At 36.2% G+C, this 19,829-nt stretch overlaps 2 protein-coding genes across 12 annotated transcripts in view; one reads left to right on the plus strand and one right to left on the minus strand.

Annotated features, from left to right (window-relative positions):
- OSBPL1A (oxysterol binding protein like 1A) overlaps nucleotides 1–19,829 on the minus strand; it is a 266,965-nt gene that overhangs the window by 146,380 nt on the left and 100,756 nt on the right. For all 4 annotated transcript variants that reach the window (XM_053206295.1, XM_027068657.2, XM_015076139.3 and 1 more), the window contains 6 exons: nucleotides 18,643–18,704; nucleotides 18,496–18,540; nucleotides 17,151–17,224; nucleotides 16,966–17,029; nucleotides 7,173–7,271; nucleotides 5,834–5,956 (listed from right to left, as the gene is read on the minus strand). In XM_053206295.1, coding sequence (XP_053062270.1) covers nucleotides 5,834–5,956; nucleotides 7,173–7,271; nucleotides 16,966–17,029; nucleotides 17,151–17,224; nucleotides 18,496–18,540; nucleotides 18,643–18,704 — 467 coding nt within the window. The remainder of the gene's footprint in view (nucleotides 1–5,833; nucleotides 5,957–7,172; nucleotides 7,272–16,965; nucleotides 17,030–17,150; nucleotides 17,225–18,495; nucleotides 18,541–18,642; nucleotides 18,705–19,829) is intronic.
- LOC106978455 (E3 ubiquitin-protein ligase MARCHF11-like) overlaps nucleotides 1–19,829 on the plus strand; it is an 84,708-nt gene that overhangs the window by 15,720 nt on the left and 49,159 nt on the right. The gene's annotated exons all lie outside the window — the stretch shown is intronic.

Below are 19,829 nucleotides of genomic sequence, written 5' to 3' on the forward strand. Positions count from 1 at the left end.
AAACTTATTAATACAGGATTTTTACAGTACATATGCTTTTAATATTTTATCAAAACTTTTAGTTCATATGCTGATATACCACAATTGAGATATTTTCATAAAGAGAGAAAAAGAGGAGAGAAAATTTCCTTAGAAATTGAATACTGCATTTAATCACATACAGATTAGTCTTTCTAAATTTTAAATACATTCAACATTTGTCATGTAGACAATATACAATTGCATTAATCACGTCTAAGAACTCATTATACCATATACATCCGAGTTAGATTTCTGATTAATCCTTTTTGTGTACTTGATTAAGTTCATCCAGGAATTATAAAATGTATTACGAATATATTTTAAAAATTGTTTTTATTTAAAAAAAAATCTAGATGGTACTAACACTTAGAAATCACAAGCTGGGGCACCTGGGTGGCTCAGTCAGTTAAGTGGTAGACTCTTGACTTCAGCTCAGGTCATGATCTCACCGTTCATGGGTTCAAGCCCCGCAGGGAGCCTACTTGGGATTCTCTCTCTGTCCCTCTCCCACACTCATTCTCACTCTCTCTCTCTCAAATAAATAAAGTTAAAAAAAAAAAAACCCAACAACCCACTAGCTGATTTTTGCTCAGCAATCTAAGTGCTCACAGCCTTCACATAAGCAGACCAATAAGGACATTTTCTTAGCAAGTCAAAGCTTATAAAAATAAGATAAAGTCAATTATAGAAAGCATCCTTCTTGCAATCTGAATTTTCTACATTTTTAGATCCTTAAAAGTAAAACATAAATATAGAATTTTATGACGTAAGCTCCATCCCATCTTAGTAAAGATTTGGAAGTCCAAACTGAAAAATCAGATAAGTACATTTGTTATATTAACAATGTAATTTTGAAGTTAGTTTTTTTATAGTTTCCCTTTAAAGAGGAAGAATAAGAAAATTATTGTCAAGTCACTTGGTTATGACAGTGAAAAATATTTATTGAGAACCTTGAGTTTCTTAATACTAGAATCACATTGTTATAGGTAGAGTAATACATTTAGCCTTATGAATCTTCCCCTCTTTGTACTCCTAATCCCAAATGGCTCATCACTAAACATTTTTACTCCCCCCAAATCAGTCCTTCATGACAAAGTGACATAGATAAGCAGCCTTTTCTCCTTATAAAATTTTTAGTGCTTATGAAGCTCGCCTCACCCACAGCAGAATTATTCATGGTACCACATCAGTGACAGTGTTCTCACACACTGTGTGACCACAATGTTCTCTTTAAAATCTACATTACTCTGTTTTGAGAGCTCTAACATCAAAATATAATTTTTTTTTTTGGAAGAGGGAAAATACCTACAACTATGCAATTTAAAACACCACAGAAAGGGAAATGGTATGCTGGATTGTTTTTTCAGACATAGTCTATAAACACAAGTGGAAGGTTCAGGCATTGAAATATGCACTGCAACCAAATGTATCACTCATAATTTATTAACAGAAAGTTGTCATTTTTACTCTCTGCATATTTAATACCCCTGCCCACGTGCAAGTCAATGCTACGGTTTTCACTTTTCCTTTCTATGGTCAAGGTCAGCTGGATGGATGCCTGAAAGTGATAGTTCCTCAGGTAATAAAGACAAGAATGGTCTCCATACCATCATCCTCTAATACTTGAATCACGAATGTTCATCTTAACATATCTACCTGACAGTTACTAAAAAGAGCTTCGCTGATCAAGGATTTACTTGTTTTAAAAGGTACAGAATAGGTTAGCTGGAGAAGATTTGATCTACACATTCCATTTTATAGTTATGAATAACATGTCTTCTGTTCTCAACAATTGGTGTGGTTTTAGTCGATACTAAAAGGAACAGGAGAATATCAATACAATAAAATGTACAGACATTCTCTAGTTTGCTGTAATTTCCCCTTAGCAGCTATGAGTTATGTTATGAAAATCTAAAAATCTATTTATGAAGATTAATGTATATGAGTTCTTTGCAGAGCCCAGCATGGTGTCCCATTGTTAACTTCTAGGACATTCACCTTACGTCATGCACTCTTTTTAGGTTTTAATTTTTCCTTTTAATTCTACATAAACAGGATCCCACTATGAGCAGTGACCTAGTACCTGAAGTATGACAGTATTTTGAACCCAAGTTACCTGGGCACAGAACTCAAGAACAGGATTGTATCCACAGCCACAGAGCCCAGGGCACAGGAGGCACCCACGTGAGCAGCTGGGCACATTGGCAACACAGGCCTCCTGCTCCTACTTCTGCCCACCCAGATCCTGGCTGCTGGTTTTGTGTAAATTGATGCTAAACCACTTTATTATCCCTGGCTTAGAAAAACAGCTCAAAAATGTATATCAAGGGCTAGGGAGGACTGAATAGGATAGGGGAGAGGTCATTAATTCCAGCCTATTTGCTAGAGAGGATCCACATTTCGTTAAGAACAGAAGCAGACAACCTCTACTCAAGGAATTAAAAGGGACAAACTACTGATATACACAACATAGCTGAGTGAAAGGACAGGTACCTGTGAGCACAGACAGTGTGATTCCAATTGCATGAAATTCTAGAACAGGCAAAACTGATACCACCTAAAATGACAGAAAGATCAGTGGTTGCCTGAGATGCAGATGAAGGGCACTGCCTGGGAAGGGGCCCCAAGGAACTTCCTGAGGTGATAAAAATGTCCTCTCTCCCCCTCCCTCCCCCGTCTCTTGGTGGTTACAAAAGGTATATACATTTGTCAAAACATGTATATACGTGTCTTCACACTGAAGACATAAAATGAATTTTATATGAAAATTATACCTTGATAATATTAAACTTTTTAAGTAGTATATTGTAGAACCTCAATGACATTCCTCTTTGCAGAAAACAGCCAGGAATGTGAGTCGTGTGCCCCAGTGCTCATCTCCGCTCATCTCGGAGGCTTCCTACCTCCAGCCCAATCCATCTCCCCTCTACGTAAGTCCATCCAGAGCACATTCATTCTTTGTACCTGTTCCGTCATCTGCTTAGTGTTATTTCACAACAGATATTTACACAAAATTTAAAAAATTAAATCAAAAGATATAGAGAAAAAGGCAATTCTCTCTCACATACCTATCTGTCTATAGTCCCTGTTTTCCCCCTTTACCAGCCTCAAAGCAACCATCACTATTAATTTCTCAACTTGCCAGGGATGACCTAAGTCTACACAAATGTGTATATGTGTGTATATCCCTTTTTTTTCTCCCAATGTATAAAAGATACATCTTTTTATACCTTGCCCTTTTCACTTAACCATAAGTCTTAGATCAGTATATATAAATCTGTCTCGTTCTTGTATAGAAAGTACCAGTCTTTATCAGCTCTGTGTTGATGCACATTCATCTTCCTGCATATTCACTTTAATTAGGCATCATTTATTCTTAAATCAGCAAAGTTTATCACTTTCTCACTTGATTAAATTTTAGCCTCCTCTGCTCGTTACTCCTTGTAACACTGAGTTATCTTACATCCTCAGATCCTACGGAACTGAGATATCATCAACATAGGAGACCCCTGCTTTGCTTGTGCCACCCCAAATCTGAGAGCCTATCCCTGTTCTGTCCCACAGAACTTTCTACAATGATGGAAACATTCTATACTGTCCAAAGTGGTAGCCACATGTGACTACTGAGCACTTGAATTGGGTGGAGTTAAAATGAGGAGTTGAAATTTTAAAGTATGAAGAGCCACATGTGTCTTGTAGCTATCGTACTGCACAGTACATTTCTACACCAATACGGTGTTTGAATCTGTCTTCCCATTGTTAGATTTGAAATATTTTCAAAATTTTCATTAAGGCAACAACCATGAAGCCTGTATTTCTGTGATTTATCTTCTACTTTTCTCCCTGGAGACCTAACCTCAAGGCAGTGATGGAGAGAGAAAAGAAACTGTTTTCAATTTTTGGAGGCCCTCATTTTGGGTGGAGATAAACTGAGACCAAAAGAACATGTAACATGGTCACTTTTTCAAGGTGGACATTTTTTCCCCATAACTTCTTGTCCAAAACCATGTTGAGGAAATAAGGTTAGTTTTATGTCAATTCAGATAGTTTTAGAGTATTCTAGTCCTACAGTTCCTAGTTTTCTTTAGAAGTTTATAAACATCTAGAATAGATCTCATTTCACAAATAGGTCCCATAATATCCTTACAACTTAAGAATCCAATGATCAAAGGCATTCTGGAGCCAGTCTTACAATTCAACATACTTCACAGCTCATTTCAGATTTTAACCTATTTTTGGACCAAATTTCAGCAGTTGAGACAGAGTTAAGTCAAGATTCACAGAATTAGCATTCAAATTCCATTGGACAGAGACATGTTTATAACCTGCACAACCTCAAAGTGCTTACCACTTGCTGTAACTCTCACAAACTTTGGGTGCTATAAAATCTAGAAGGCAAAAACTTCATGGTTTTAAAGTTAACATAAGAGCACGATATTCTAGTGAGTAAAAAATAGTTGAAGTTGTAACATGAAAATTTGAAAACTATGCCAAAGAAGAAACACTTTTTCAAGGAAAAATTTTTTTAATGATATGCAAGTTAGTATGCTTTTATTTACCTGTAGCTTCCATTAAAAAGGTCTTAAAATTACCATAATCCTAGGAAAGATACTGGTATGCTTTGTAAGTCCTTCTGGGTTTTATCATTTACCTTATATTGAGGATAAATAGGAAAGGATTTCTTTTCACTTAGGGAATAAGGACTAAAAGTTAAAATATTTAGCACAGTTTTGTTTTTCATTTGTTTGACACAATTCTTGCCATAGATATTTAAACCTTCTTTCTTTACTCAAACAGTCTTAATGTTATTTAGATGTTCTGGTAGATGTTATTTTTGCAAAGTTCATGGATCTGAAAATTATGTTTATGGTTGCCACACTATACATTAGGCTTTAAAAAACCGAAGTAGCACTGGTAAAGCAAATGTCAATAAATTCTGGGGAATATCTTCAACAGAACATGGAAGAGCTCAAACTTCTTAATGTTCCATCATAAAATTAGAAATTGAAAAAGCCCAAATCTCTTTCCTAAGTTTATAGGTCCTTAAGTCAATAAAACTCCTTAGGTACGAGCAAACTTCATTAAAGTTGTTGATTTAGAAACATTCAAATCCTGCAATGATTTTTTTTTTTAAAGGTTAAAGTTAGTAAGCAAACTGCTATGTTCTGACATAATGACTTGGATTGAAACTCCATCATCCTTTCATAGTATAATTCTTCCAAACCCAATTCTCATTTAAAAGGCACAGCCAGAAAACTGATGCCCAGAAAAAAAAAAAAGTTATTTCATTTCAATTACATATGCTGTTATTTCTCTATGGATAATACATTGACGTCACCTCACATGAAGGCCTCTCCATTCATTACTGATGCTTTACCTTACTTTTCATCAATGAAGTTACAGATTACAAGTGGTTTTAAATCCAACTACCAGTCAGGAAAAGTATCACTATGGTTGCATTATTTAAACTCTGAAATATGCAGTGAAATCATAAAGGGCAGCAAGTCAAGCATGCTCCCCCTACTGGCGGCAGTTTTCAAATAAACCGACAATCTGATTACAGCAATGTGAAAATTTTAATAAAAAAAAGATAGCATAGAAGCACAGGCCTCTATATTTAGAGTATTATCTACAGAGACATTTGATAGTACCATCATAACAGACAACATAAATGGCAATAAAATGTTACCTGACAAACAGCAGTGCTATCTCCATTGTCCTCAGATAGCTTAATTTCAAAACTTCACATTTGACAAGAAAGTTCTTGGTGACAGAGTTAGCTCTAAAAGTCAGGTTAGGTTTTTCTATATACCTCTAAGGATTCCTTCAAGTCTACAGCGGAAGTTGCATCTTCCTCCTCATCATCAGTCAGCTGGTCCTGGGAACAGTAGTGAGTGCTGTACGCAGAATGATCTTCTATTGCTTCCAGCCAGTCCTGAAATAATCCAAGAATTGAAATAAAAGTGAAATGCATTTTTACTCAAAAGAGATAATATGACAATGATATAGAAAGCCTAAGTTTACATGGAGAAAACAGCCTAAACCACACACACACACACACACACACACACACACACACACACACACAAAACCAACAACAAAATGATGATACCAGTCTCCTGTCCATGGCATTTCTAGATAAAAGTTTTTCTTAATAGTTTAAAAAATATCATCTATAAGTTTATATATTCAATGACATTAATACATTATAAAAGCTGAATAATGGGTGGACATTTTTTCACTTAAAAATTATAGATTCTCAACACTGTTGGATATGTTATTATATTACAAACTAATATATCCAGAAATAAAATTTTACTAACTTGCAGTTGAGTTATAAGCACAAGAAACTCAGATCACTGTAAGAGCCAACAACTGCCTGGATGCTTTAACTTTTAAATGTTTTTTTAAAAATCAGTGATTTCACAAAAAGAATATTTGCCCTAAAAATACCTTTGTTACTTCCTTGTTTCTCATAGCATTACTCAGGGTCATATTTTACCATTTTATGATATGTTGGGACAGTCAGGCTTTAGGTTGCTTAGGGTTCTTTGCAGGCACAGGTTAACCACTTTGGAAATGGACTCTTTCAACCCCTTATGTAGTTTACAAAAAAACACAACAGGTCTACGAATACTCCTTTGATCTGAAGGAATATGGAATCTCTATTAAGTAACTGCACTATGAATTTCTGTCACATCAATCCCAATTTTCTTGCTTGCTGCTGCTGTTCAATTTACCACAAAGGAAGGCTGAGACTACACGGTAATAAATCAGAACGCCTAAGCTGAAGCCAGGTTTTGTCATTTGTAAGCTCTGTGACCTTGGGAAATGACTTCAATCTATGGTCTTCAGTTTTCGCACCTATAAATTGAGCAGACTACATCATTTAGGGTCTTTTTCCAAAACCAGTAAGGGTCCCTTACATTCGCAAAATCCAAACAATAAAGGAAATTATGAACAGAAGATACCTGCAGGGACATGTTGATAAAGAAATTAATTCATAACCCAAATTTCAAGATTCATCTTAATTGCCCCCATTAAAAAGGTACAGTCAAAAAGATTTTAGATGTTAATAGTGAACCTGTCTTATATTCTTTATGCTTTTAAATGCTAACTTTTATGAAATATAAGTGAATCCATAAAATTACCTCTCTTGACTGTTGAAGGCTATTCTTAGGAACCCTGAAGCCATGAATAGTGTCATCAAAGCATTTAATAAAGAAGAGGCAGCTATCAGTGGATTTTACCTTGGATATAAAGAAGTCAGTAAGACAACATCATTCATGAACATAAAATAGAACCTTAAAATTATCTAAATTATCTATCATCTATCTATATGTAACAGTATTAAAATGACTTAATTATACGCCACTGAAAATTTAAAATACCAACTGGAAAAACTGGGTAAAAAATGAATACATTGGGAATATCACACACATTGTAGCTTAGCTTGTCTGAAAATCTCTGGCTTTCATATTCTTACTCAAAGTAAATACTAACAGTCTATTAGGTATGTAGTTTTTTAGTTCTATCCTTTGTATTTAATAACTTAGCATGCACTTGGGCTGTAAAATCCTCTAAATACCACAGCTCCAATTTCTTACTCCTATCACTCTCCTGAACCTTTTGCCTGAGCTGAGTGTAGAAAATGTTTGAACTGTGTGTAAAAGAACTAGTACACATAAGATTCGTAAAGAAGGAAGAAAGGGAGAGAGGATAAAAAATAATTATGTCTTTAAGAATGGAAAAAGACAGACTTCTGCTACAAAACCCTATAAGAGGACCACACTCCTGGCAGGAAACAAATATAAAAGGCAACTGCCTAAAGGAACTGGAGAGTGGACAAAAGTTGACAGACTCTGATAGGGCATGCACATGCTCTCGGAGGAAAGGAAATAAGTAACTATGCAAGTAAGTTCCCATCCCCAAGATTTTTCAACTGGGACATAAAGTCCATAAGGTGGCACAAAACTACCATGGGCACAGGTGGAAAAACCCACAGCCTTCCTGTCTTTGAGAATTAATAAAGGAAACCAGGGAGCCATAAATACTAAAGAGAGTGAGGGAATCCTCAAAGGGAAAAAGAGAAGGCATCCCCAAACTCTGTCTTTTCACACATCTAATTGATGCTGAGAAAAGATTCAAAGCAGTCACTTAAATCCAACCTCTGTGAATGCAGACCAGAGCTGCCAGCCAAGAAACAAGAGTTTACAATCTAAACCCAGCCAAGAAAATGACCTGCTAAAACAATAAAAATAACATTTAACAGAGGAAAATAACAGAAGCCAGAATCCCCAGAACTTAACATTCATAGTATTAAGGATACAACACAAAATTACCTGATATGTGAAGAAGAAAGTGGAACACATTCTCAAAAGAAGTCTAATTAAAAGGCAAAATTTTCAGAATGGTTAACAGCGACCCACATATATACTATATATACAAGATAGAAAATAAAGATCTATAGGTTATAAGGAAATGGATAGAAAAAGAGATACTGTGCAAACAGTCAGCATAAGAAGGCCTGAGTGGTTATATTAATATTGGGCAAAAGTAAATATATCCCAGGAGATAAAGAAGACCACCATGTAATAATAAAAGGATCAATTAGTCAAGAAGACAACATGAATGCCATGTGAGCAATAACTGAGAAATGAACAGTTCCACAAGCACAGCTGGAGATTCTGGTATCCCTCGGAGATTCTGGTATCCCTCCTCTCATCAATTGATACAATTAGCCAAAAATCAACAAAAACATAGATCTGAAAAACACCATCAACCACCATGACTGAATATTTATGACTCTACACCCAACTATAGCAAAACAGACATCATTTTCAAGTACATTTACTCAGATAATCCATACATGGAGCCAAACAAGTCTCAATTATGTTTGATAAGACAGAAATCACAGAAGATACATTCACTGAGCAAAATGGAATTATAAATCAGAAACAAAAAAAAAATCATAAAAACCCCAATTACTTGGAAATCAAATAACACACTAACATTCATTGGTTCAAAGAAAACAGAAATTAGAAAATATTTTGAACTAGATTATAATGAAAATATACCAAAATTAGCAGCAGGAAAGTAAAACAGTTGCAAAGGTGAGGGGATAGCTTTAAATGGCTGTATTAACAAAGAAGATAAGCCTTAATCAATAATCTAAGCTTTGACCTTGAGAAACTATTTAAAAAAGCAAATTAAACCCAAAGCACAGAGAAAACTTTTAAAAAGAATAACAAAAAGCAATAGAAAACAGAAGAACAATGGGAAAATTCAAGAAAATCAAGGACTAGTTCTCTGAAAAAAATCAATAAAATTGATAAACTGCTAGCCAAATTAATCCAGGGAGGAAAAAAAAGACATAAATTACTAATATAAAAAAACAAAGGAGGGCACAACACTACCTATCATACAAACATTAAAAACACAATAAGGGAATATCACTAACAAGTTTGATAACCTAAGAAAATAAACACAATTTTTTAAAGGCAGAAATTACAAATACCAACCCAAGAAGAAATGGAAAATTTGAAACAGCCCTTTAGCAACTGAAGAAATCTGAAATTACAATCCTTCCCATTAAAAAACAAAAACAAAAATACAACCAAAAAAACCCCTTCTAGCCCATGAATTGTATCAATATCTAGGAAAGAAATAAACCTAATCCTACAAAAATTCTTCCAAAAAACTGAAAAGGAATATTTTCTAATTCATTATATGAGACCTATTATTTCTCATATTAGACCTGTATTTCTGATTCCAACACCACACAAAAATAGCACAAGAAAATATAAATCAAAATCTACCAGGAACACAGAAGCAAAAATCTTTAACAAAATATTAGCAAATAATTTATGAAAATGATTATATATCATGACCAACTGAAATTTATCCCAGCAATAGAAGACTGGTTTATTAAATATGAAAAGCATTTAATAAAATTCAACAGATTCTCATGATAACGACTTTCAGTAAACTAGGAAATGAAAATAACTTCCTAAAGCAGATTAAGGGCATCTATGAAATTTACAGCTAATAACTCCATAATGAAAGGCTCAAAGCTTTGTACCTAATACAATAAACAAGAATGCTGGCTCTCATCAATTCTATTTAAAATTGTAACAGAGGTCCTATCCAGTACAGTAAAGGATAAGAAAGGGCATACAGATTGTAAAGAAATGTAACCATCCTTATTTGCAGATGACAGGACTGTGCATGTAGGAGACCCTGAGGAATGTGCAAAAAAGCTACCAAAACTATTAAAACAAATTTATATATAATAGCAAAAAATAGAAAATGAAAATTTGAAGTCTATCATAAGCTTCAATAAACACTTAAGAATAAATTTAATAAACAATTATAAAACATTGTAAAAGGAAACCAAATCAGATTTCAATAGAGAACAGATGCAATGTTCATAGCTTGGAGGTCTTGATATTGCTTAATAGTCCTCTCCAAGAAAATCTGTAGCAATCCCAATCAAAACGACCATTCCCCAATACTGAAAATTGATTAAAGACCTACAACTTACTGAAAAGCATTTATTCAAGAAAAATCTACTGAATCTCTCAGTAAGAACAGTGAATGGTGATGGAGTTTTAGCCTGAATATGCTCCATTCCCCCTTGCTCCTAACTCTATGGTAAAACTGAACCATGATGGGGCAAGCTTTAAACACTGGGGCTGACTTTACTTAGAGGGCCTTGAAAATCCCAAGCCTAGGGATTTGTCAAAAACAACAGCAATCTTGGTGGCAAACAATCAGGAAAAGCCAACATCACAGTACATGAGGTCTAAATATATTGGGCCAAGCAACAAACTGGCAATGAGCCAGATACTTAAAAAGCTCTCAGAAAAATGTTCAAAAACTAAATTGTATTTAAAGAATTAAAAGAAAGTATAATGACAATAACTCATCAAATAGAAAATATCAATAAAAAGATGCAAGTTATGGAAAAGAACCAAATGGAAATTCTGGAATTGAAAATCACAAGAACTGAAATGAAAAATTCCCTCAACAGATAATCTGAGATGTAAGGGGGACAAAAAAAAAAAAAAAATCACTGTAGGGCATTATCACACGTACCAATAGACAATTAGAGTCACAGAAGGAGAGAAAAAAGCTGAAAAAAGTATTTGAAAAAATAATGGTTGAAAATTTCCCAAATTCAATGAAAACATTATACATTCAAGAAACTCAATAAACTCCGGTAGGATAAATCCAGAGAGATCTATCCTTAGACACATCTTAGTCAAACTGTCAACAGCTCAAACCAGAAAATACTAAAGTACTCAGAGAAGAGACTCATCAAATACAGGGGGAAGCACAGTAAAATTAACAGCTGACTTTGCATCAAAAACAATGGAGGACAGGGACACCTGGGTGGTTAAGCATCCAACTTTGGCTCAGGTCATGATCTTATGGGTTCGGTTCATGGATTTGAGCCCCACACTGGGCTCTGTGCTGACAGCTCAGAGCCTGGAGAGCCTGCTTCAGATTCTCTCCTTCCCTCTCTCTCTTCCCCTCCCCCACTTGCACTCTATGTCTCTCCTCTCTCACAAAAATAAATAAATAAACATAAAAAAAAAAAAAACCTGGGGCATCTGGGTGGCTCAGTCAGTTAAGCATCCGATTTCGACTCAGGTCATGATCTCTCATGGTTCGTTAGTTTGAGCTCCACATCGGGCTCTGTGCTGACAGCTCAAAGCCTGGAGAGCCTGCTTCAGATTCTGTGTCTCTGTCTTTCTCTCTCTGCCCCTCCCCTGCTCACGCTCTGTCTTTGTCTCTCAAAAATAAACATTGAAAAAAAATTAAAACAAAAACCAATGGAGGACAGAGGTAAGGGGATGACATATTCAAAGTGCTGAAAGAAAATTCCTCTGTCTTGTGTAACTACTGTTCTAAAATGAAGGCAAAAAAAACTGAGACAATTCATTAGGTATACCTAACAAAAAAGAATAAAAACAAAAAAAGTTACTTAGGCTGAAAGAAAGAGACACCAAATAAGAAAAAAGAAAAAAAAAAAAAAACCTGGTGAAATTGCATAGGTAATTCTAAAATAGAGTATTTAGTTTCTCTTTTCTCATATAATTTAAAGCAATTTACACAATTGTAAAATTGTATGGTTGGGCTTGTAACATACTAATGTATGATATATGACACTAATAGCACAGAGGATAAAGGAAGGAATGGAGCTACAGTGGAGCAAGGAAATGACTTCTAAAAATAACCCATACATCCACTGAAAAAAATAAACACAACTAGAAGTGATAAAAATATGAGTTAGGGTAAGACTCTATAAATATATTTTTTCTCCTCTCTTTTAAAAAACACCAGAGATTAACATAAATCCCCACAAAAACTGATACACTAATGCTCACAGCACCATTATTCTTAAGACCCAAAAAGTGAAAACAACCCAGATGTTCCTTAATTGATGAATGGATAAATATGGTCTATCCATACAATGGAATATTATTTGGCCACAAAAGGACTGCAGTAATGATACATGCTATAATATGTATGAACCTTGAAAACATTACACTAAGCAAAAGAATCCAGAAACAAAATACCACATATTCTATGATCCCATTTATATGAAATGACTAGAATAGGCTATAGAGACAGGTATTAATGGCTACATAGGGAACTCAGAGGAGGTGGTACTGACAGGCACTCAGATATGATTATTAATGGATATGAAGTGGGTTTTTTTGTGGAATTAGGGAAATGTTCTAAACCTGACTGGTTATGGATGCACAAGTCTATGACCATACAAAACATTACTGAACCATTTTAAGTAGGTGAACCTTATACAATGTGAATTATAGTGCAATAAAAATATTTTAAAACAAAGAAACAGACATAAAATTGTATAAAGCAATAGATGTAACACTATATTGTTGAGTTTTTAAACATACAGAGTCATGATATATATAACAATAACACAAAGGAAGGGGGTAGGAAGTGCAACTATATTAAAGTTCTCAGATTTTATGAAATAAAGTATGAATTGTGATAGATTAAGATGTATATTATAATAGCTAGAGCAACCACTAAGAAATAACTTTAAAATACAGTAAAATATAAACAAAAGGAAATGATACATGAGAAGCATCTCCCTTATGTAGAAGAGGAAGAACAAAGAATGACAAAATGGCAGCAGAAATCCAACCATGTCAACAACATTAAGTATAAATTAAACATTTTTTTTTAAAGATTTTATTAAGTAATCCCTACACCTAATGTGGGGCTTGAACTTACAACCCCGAGATCAAGAGTCATACACTCAGGGTGCCTGGGTGGCTCAGTTGGTTAAGCATTGAACTCTTGGTTTTGGCTCAGGTCATGATTTCATGGTTGTGGGATTGAGCCCCGAGTCGGGATCTGTGCTGGCAGTATGGAGCCTGCTTGGGATTCTCTCTCTCTCCCTCTTTCTCTGCGTCTCCCTCACTCATGCTCACTCATGCTCTCTCCCCCGCTCTCAATAAGTAACTAAAAAAAAAAAAAAAGTCATACGCTCAACCAACTGAGCCAGCCAGGTGTCTGTCCTTCATAAACATTCCTATCACAAGGCAGAGTGTGTCATATTGGATAAAAATACCCGATACAACTCTATGTTCTCTATAAGTAAGTTTCAAACACATAGATAAGCTGAAAATAAAAAGATGGAAAAAGATCTACCATGCAAATGGTATTTGAAAGCTGGAGTAACCACACTGATTGTCATGGACTGAACTGTGTCCTCCCCAAATTCATATGAAGATCCCACCCTCAATATGATTATATTTGTAGATAGGGCTTTAAAGAGGAAATTAAGATCAAATGAGGTCAGGGGCACCTGAGTGGCTCAGTTGGTTGAGCGTCCTACTTCGGCTCAGGTCATGATCTCGCAGTTCATGAATTCGAGCCCCATGTGGGGCTCTGCGCTGACAGCTCGGAACCTGGAGCCTGCTTCCCTCTCTCTGCCCCTTTCCCGCTCATGCTCTGTCTCTCAAAAATGAATAAATGTTAAAAAAATTCTTTTTAATAAAAAAAAAAAAGATTAAATGAGGTCACAAGAGTGAGGCAAATTCAGTAAGACTGGATTCCTTAATAAGAGGAAGAGAAACCAGGGAGACCTGCACACAAAGAAAAAGCCATGGCAGGATTGTCAGGCAGCTGGCTGCAATCAAGGGGAAAGGCCTCAGGAGAAAACTATCCCTAAACATCAGAGCTAAAACTATAAAACTCTTAAGAAAACATAGGAGTAAAGCTTCATGGCACTGGACTTGGCAATGATTCCTTGAACATGATACCCACAAGCACAAGTGACAAAAAGAAAAAAAAATAAATTTGACTATATCAAAATTAAAAACTTCTATGCATCAAAGGACATGATCACGAGAGTGTAAAGGCAATCCATAGAATGGGAGAAAATATCTACAATCCTATACTGGTAAGGGGTTAATACCTAGAATATGCCAAGAACCCTTACAACTCAACACCAACAAAAAACCAAACAGCCCAATTAAAAAATGAGCCAAGGACTTAGACATTTCTCCAAAGACAATAACCAATGCCCACTAAGCACATGAAAAGATGCTCAACATCACTAGTCATCAGAGAAATGCAAATCAAACTGCAATTAGATACCACCTCACACTCATTAGGATGGCCCATATTAAAAAATAAAAAAAAAAAAAGGAAAATAAGTGCTGGTGAGGATGTGGAAAAAGTGAAATTGGAGCCCTCCCCCCGCCATTACTGCTGGTGTGAATATACAACAGGGCAGCTGCTTTGGAAAACAGCATGAAAATCCCTCAAAAAATCAAAAATAGAACTACCACATCATTGAACAATTCCACTATGAGGTCTATATCCAAAAGAACTGAAAGCAGTATCTTGAAGAGATATTTGCATATCCGTGTTCATTGCAGCATTATTCACAAAAGCCAAGAGGTGAAAGCAATCCAAATGTAAACTGAGGAATAAATGCATAAAGAAATGTGGCATATACATAAAAGGTAACATTATTCAGCCTTCAAAAAAAATTCCGGGCACATGCTACAGCATGGATGAATCTTGGGGATATCAGATGAAATGACATAAGGCAAATACTCTAAGATTCCACTTAGAGGTATCTAAAGTGGTCACACTCATAGAGACAAAAAGTACAAGAGTGGTTGCCAGGGGCTAGGGGTAGACGAAATAGGCAGTTGCTTAATGGGTATAGCTGCAGTTTTGCAAGATGAAAAAATTCTAGAGATCTGTTGCACAACAAAGTGACTACAGTTCAAGCTAATGCACACTTAAAAATGGTTAAAATAGTAAATTTTATGTGCTTTACTATAATTAAAAATTTTCAAAAAGGAAAAAAATTCTGACACATACTGTAACATGAATGAATCTTGAGGACATTATGCTAAGTGAAATAAGCCAGTCACGAAAGGACAAATATTGTCTGATTCTACTTAACTTAGCTGAGGTACCTGGCAAGGTCAAATTCAGAGAAAGTAGAATGGTGGCTGGCAGGGGCTGGGAATAGAAAGGAAAGGAATAAGTGATTAATGGGTACAGAGTTTTAGTATGGGAAGATAGAGTTCTGGAGATAGATGGTGCTGATGGCTGCAATATAATACAGATGTATTTAATGGCCCTGAACTGCACACTGAAGAAAAATTAAGAAACTGATAGTTGCAAACACTTATATTAGAAAAAAGATCTCAAATCCAATACTCTAAGCTTCTACCTTAAGAAACTATAAAGTAGGGTGCCTAGGTAGCTCAGTTGGTCAAGCATCTGACTCTTGATTTTGGTTCAGGTCATGACCTCAGTTCTTGAGCTCGAGCCCTGCACCAGGCTCCGAGCTGACAGTGTGAAGCCTGCTTGGGATTCTCTCTCCCCCCTCTCTCTCTGCCCCTTTCCCGCTCATGTGCGTGCATACTTGCTCTCTCCCTCCCTCTCAAATAAACTTAAGAAAAAAAACTACAAAGCAAACAGAGTCTGCTTTATAGCAGTCACACAGTGAATGCTCATTAGCTTGTGTTGATATGGGCCTCATAAAGATAAGCTTTAAGCAGACATTTACAGAAGAAACAAAAGTTATACAACAAGGAGAGGCATAACACAGCAAGAGCTAATGGATTCCACAGAAGTTAAAGAGCAAGAAATTTTAAAAGGGCAGGGGGAGCACTTATTTGTGAGATAAAAGGCTCAACTAAGGAAAAAGCTTGGTAGTAAGTAGATGAGCCTATAGGGGGAACAGAAGACAATGGCCAGGATTGCACTGAAAGAAAAAACAAAAAGATTACACACACCAGATTAGACAGAGGTTCCCTGGCCCTCTGGTCTAATGTGAAGGGAGGAAGGGGTGTGAGGACAATTAAGGGCTGGCTGTGTAATCAGGCTGTACTGCTGGGGAATGTGACAAGTGATTGCCACAACATATTGACAACCCTCAAGGATTTCAAGTAGGAAAGAAGAAAGCATGTCTAGGCTCCAGTCTTAGACTAATACCTAAGAGGAGAAACTCACTTTTTCTCCTGGTTGGTAAAGTATAACAGTTAACACAGAGGACCTAAGAATCCCAATTTTGACACAGGCTTAAATTTTAACACCAGAAAAACTTCCATTATCTCGATTTGCCCATGTATAAGTACATATATACAGGTACACACACATGCATATATGTGTGCGAATATACACACACACACACACAAAAAACATGACAGGCTCTTTATGTTTTCAGACCACTGCTATCTCATCCCACAATATGTGAAATAAACAAGGGTTCATTATTTTTTTTTAAAGAGATTCCACAATTTTACTTGTTCTCAAATAAAAATACACACAAGTCCCCCCTACCCCAATATTTGACAAGGCAGCTTTATAAAAATAACACTTGCAACACTGACTTCATGGTGTCGGCAAAAAATGCATGTGTCATCCTACCGTGCATACTGCTTGAGTTAAGTGTTTGCATCCCTGGCGATAAATATTATGGACTGCATCAGGCCTTCAAAATAAATATTACAATTATTAGAAATATAAATAAATATTAAAGAGATAAGTGAAAACTTTTAATCTTTCAAAATTTAGAGAATAAATTTACTAAGTATCAGGATCATAATACTTACTGTTTCCTATACCACGAAAGGACTCCATGTTCTAATACCACCCAGAATAATCTCCAGCCAAAAAATCTTGAACTCTAAGGGAAAAAATGGCAAGGATTTTCCAAGCTGATAGATCCAGATTCAAATACCTGACTGACAGAAATTAAGTTATGATAATTCTATTGTAGTCTTTCATGTAGATAGTACTGATGAATATTAAAAAATAATCAAACATGGGGGCACCTGGGTCGGCTCAGTTGGTTAAGTGTCCGACTTCAGTTCAGGTCAGGATCTCACAGCTCATGGGTTCAGGCTCTGCATCAGGCTCTGTGCTGAGAGCTCAGAGTCAGAGCCTGCTTCGGATTCTGTGTCTCCCTCTCTCTCCTCCTCCCACACTTGCACTCTGTCTCCCTCTCTCTCTCAAAAATAAACATTATAAAAAAAAATGATCAAACATGAACTAAGGTAACTAGGTGCAGTAATGAAAACATACCACTACAGGGGGACAAGAAGAGAAGAAATGGCATACTGATAAGATCAATAATGAACACAGTTTATAGTTCTGACAGTATTGTCCAAGGATAATTATAGGACAATTTTCAATTGTGGACTTCAAAGACAAAGTCTAAGAATTAATTCTAATTTTATACAACATAAACATACTTGTGCATAAATACGTAAAGGGAGTGCTTGCAAATGCAAAAGAAAACACATGCTCTACGACAGTTAATTCTAGAAAATAAATGAACTCCAAAATGCAAAGAAATTTTTAGAACCAGAAAGATTTTGTATGTGTGTTCTGTGACAACTCAAACATTAAATTCCTATTAAGTCCTCCCTGTTTCAACATTCATAACAAAAACACTGCAATTCTATGATTAAACACTGTTCTGCATAAACTTGGTCACTTAAAAGTGTTCTTAGACCATCAATAAAAAGAGCAGCAATTGCTATAACAAGTGGAACCCTAACGAAAGCCAATACCACACACACACACACACACACACACACACAAAATGGTTTACATTGCAAGATCCAAGAATGCTTAAATCATTTTTTCTTCTGAAATAATTAAATAATTTTTGGGGCACCTGGGTGGCTCAGTTGGTTAAGGGTCCTACTCTTGATTTTAGCTCAGGTCATGATCTTACGATTTGTGAAATGAAGCCCCTCGTCGAGCTGTGGGCTAACAGCATGAAGCCTGCTTGGGATTCTCTCTCCCCACATCTCTCTCCAGCCCCCACCCCCACGCAAGCATGGGCTCCCCACTCTCTCTCTCAAACATTAAAAAAATTTTTTTTATTAAATAAAAATGGGGCACCTGAGAATTCTTTCCAGTTCTAGAAATAAGATCATCTCAGCCTACCTTCCAAAGAGGGCCTTCATATCGTTTCAGTGCTTTGTAGATGACCTATTGAAAATATGTTTTCATTAAAAATGCCATCTATGTATTTCAGGAATTCAAAATCTTTTTCTAAAAATGATCATATGCATGTAGTCTATTACTACGTACCTTATTACCAATAAGAATGTGTTTCATTTCAGCACCCTGGGCAAGGTCAAGGGGTTTCTGATCTGTGTAAAATACAAGGAAACAAACCATCAAGAGCTTAATTGTATATAACATGGATACTGCCATTACAGCATGAATATTCTTTCACTATTCCAACAACCACACCTGTCTCTTCTCCCCCCACATTACCCACCTGAAGTTGCCATCTCAACTCTTTCTGGCTTCCATTTTGGTAGCTAACTACTAAGCCAGCAAGATTAAGCTCAGAATACTCTGTACATGTTCTGTGATCCTTCAAGCCTTCTTATACTTTAAATCACTGAATTGGTTTCTCATGGCTACTAAAACAAAGTACCACAAACTTAACTGCTTCAAATAATACAGATTAATTCTTCTATAGTTTGGGAGATAAGAAATCCAAAATCAGTCTCACTAGGCCAAAATCAAGGTGTAGACAGGACTGCATTCCTTCTGAAGGCTCTAGGGGAGAATCCATTGCCTTGCCCCTTTTCTGGTTTCTAAATTTTGTGTTTATTTTTGAGAGAGAGAGAGAGAGAGAGAGAGAGAGAGAGAGAGAGCGCGCGCGCGCGAGCGAGGGAGGGAGAGAGGGAGGAAGGTGTGTGTGGGGGGAGGGACAAGAGAGAGGGAGACATAGAATCTGAAGCAGGCTCTAGGCTCTGAGCTGTCAGCACAGAGACTGATGAGGGGCTCCAACTCAAACCGTGAGATCATGACCTGAGCTGAAGTCACTTAACCAACTGAGCCACCCAGGCACCCCTTTTCTGGTTTCTAGAAGCCACCTATATCCCTTGATTTGTGGTCCTCCCATCTTAATTAAAAGAATTATTTATTTATTTATTTATTTTTGAGAGAGACAGAGCATGAGCAGGGAAGGGGCAAAAAGAGAGGACTACACAGAATCCAAAGGCTGAGCTGTCAGCACAGAGCCCAACACAGGGCTCGAACTGTGGTCCTCCTATCTTTAAAGGGCATCACTCCAACCTCTGATTCCATCTTTACGTTTTCTTTCTCAATGTTCAGATTTTCCTTCCCCCTGCCTGTAAGGACAACTGTGATTACACAGGCCCCCATGATAATTCAGGATTATCTATCTCAAGATACTTAACTAATCGCATCTTTAGGGGGCTGTCATTCAGCCTACCACAGCCACTCTTAAGCTGCTTCAC

The sequence above is a fragment of the Acinonyx jubatus genome, chromosome D3 (assembly GCF_027475565.1).
Source record: "Acinonyx jubatus isolate Ajub_Pintada_27869175 chromosome D3, VMU_Ajub_asm_v1.0, whole genome shotgun sequence".
In the NCBI taxonomy this organism is placed as follows: domain Eukaryota; kingdom Metazoa; phylum Chordata; class Mammalia; order Carnivora; family Felidae; genus Acinonyx; species Acinonyx jubatus.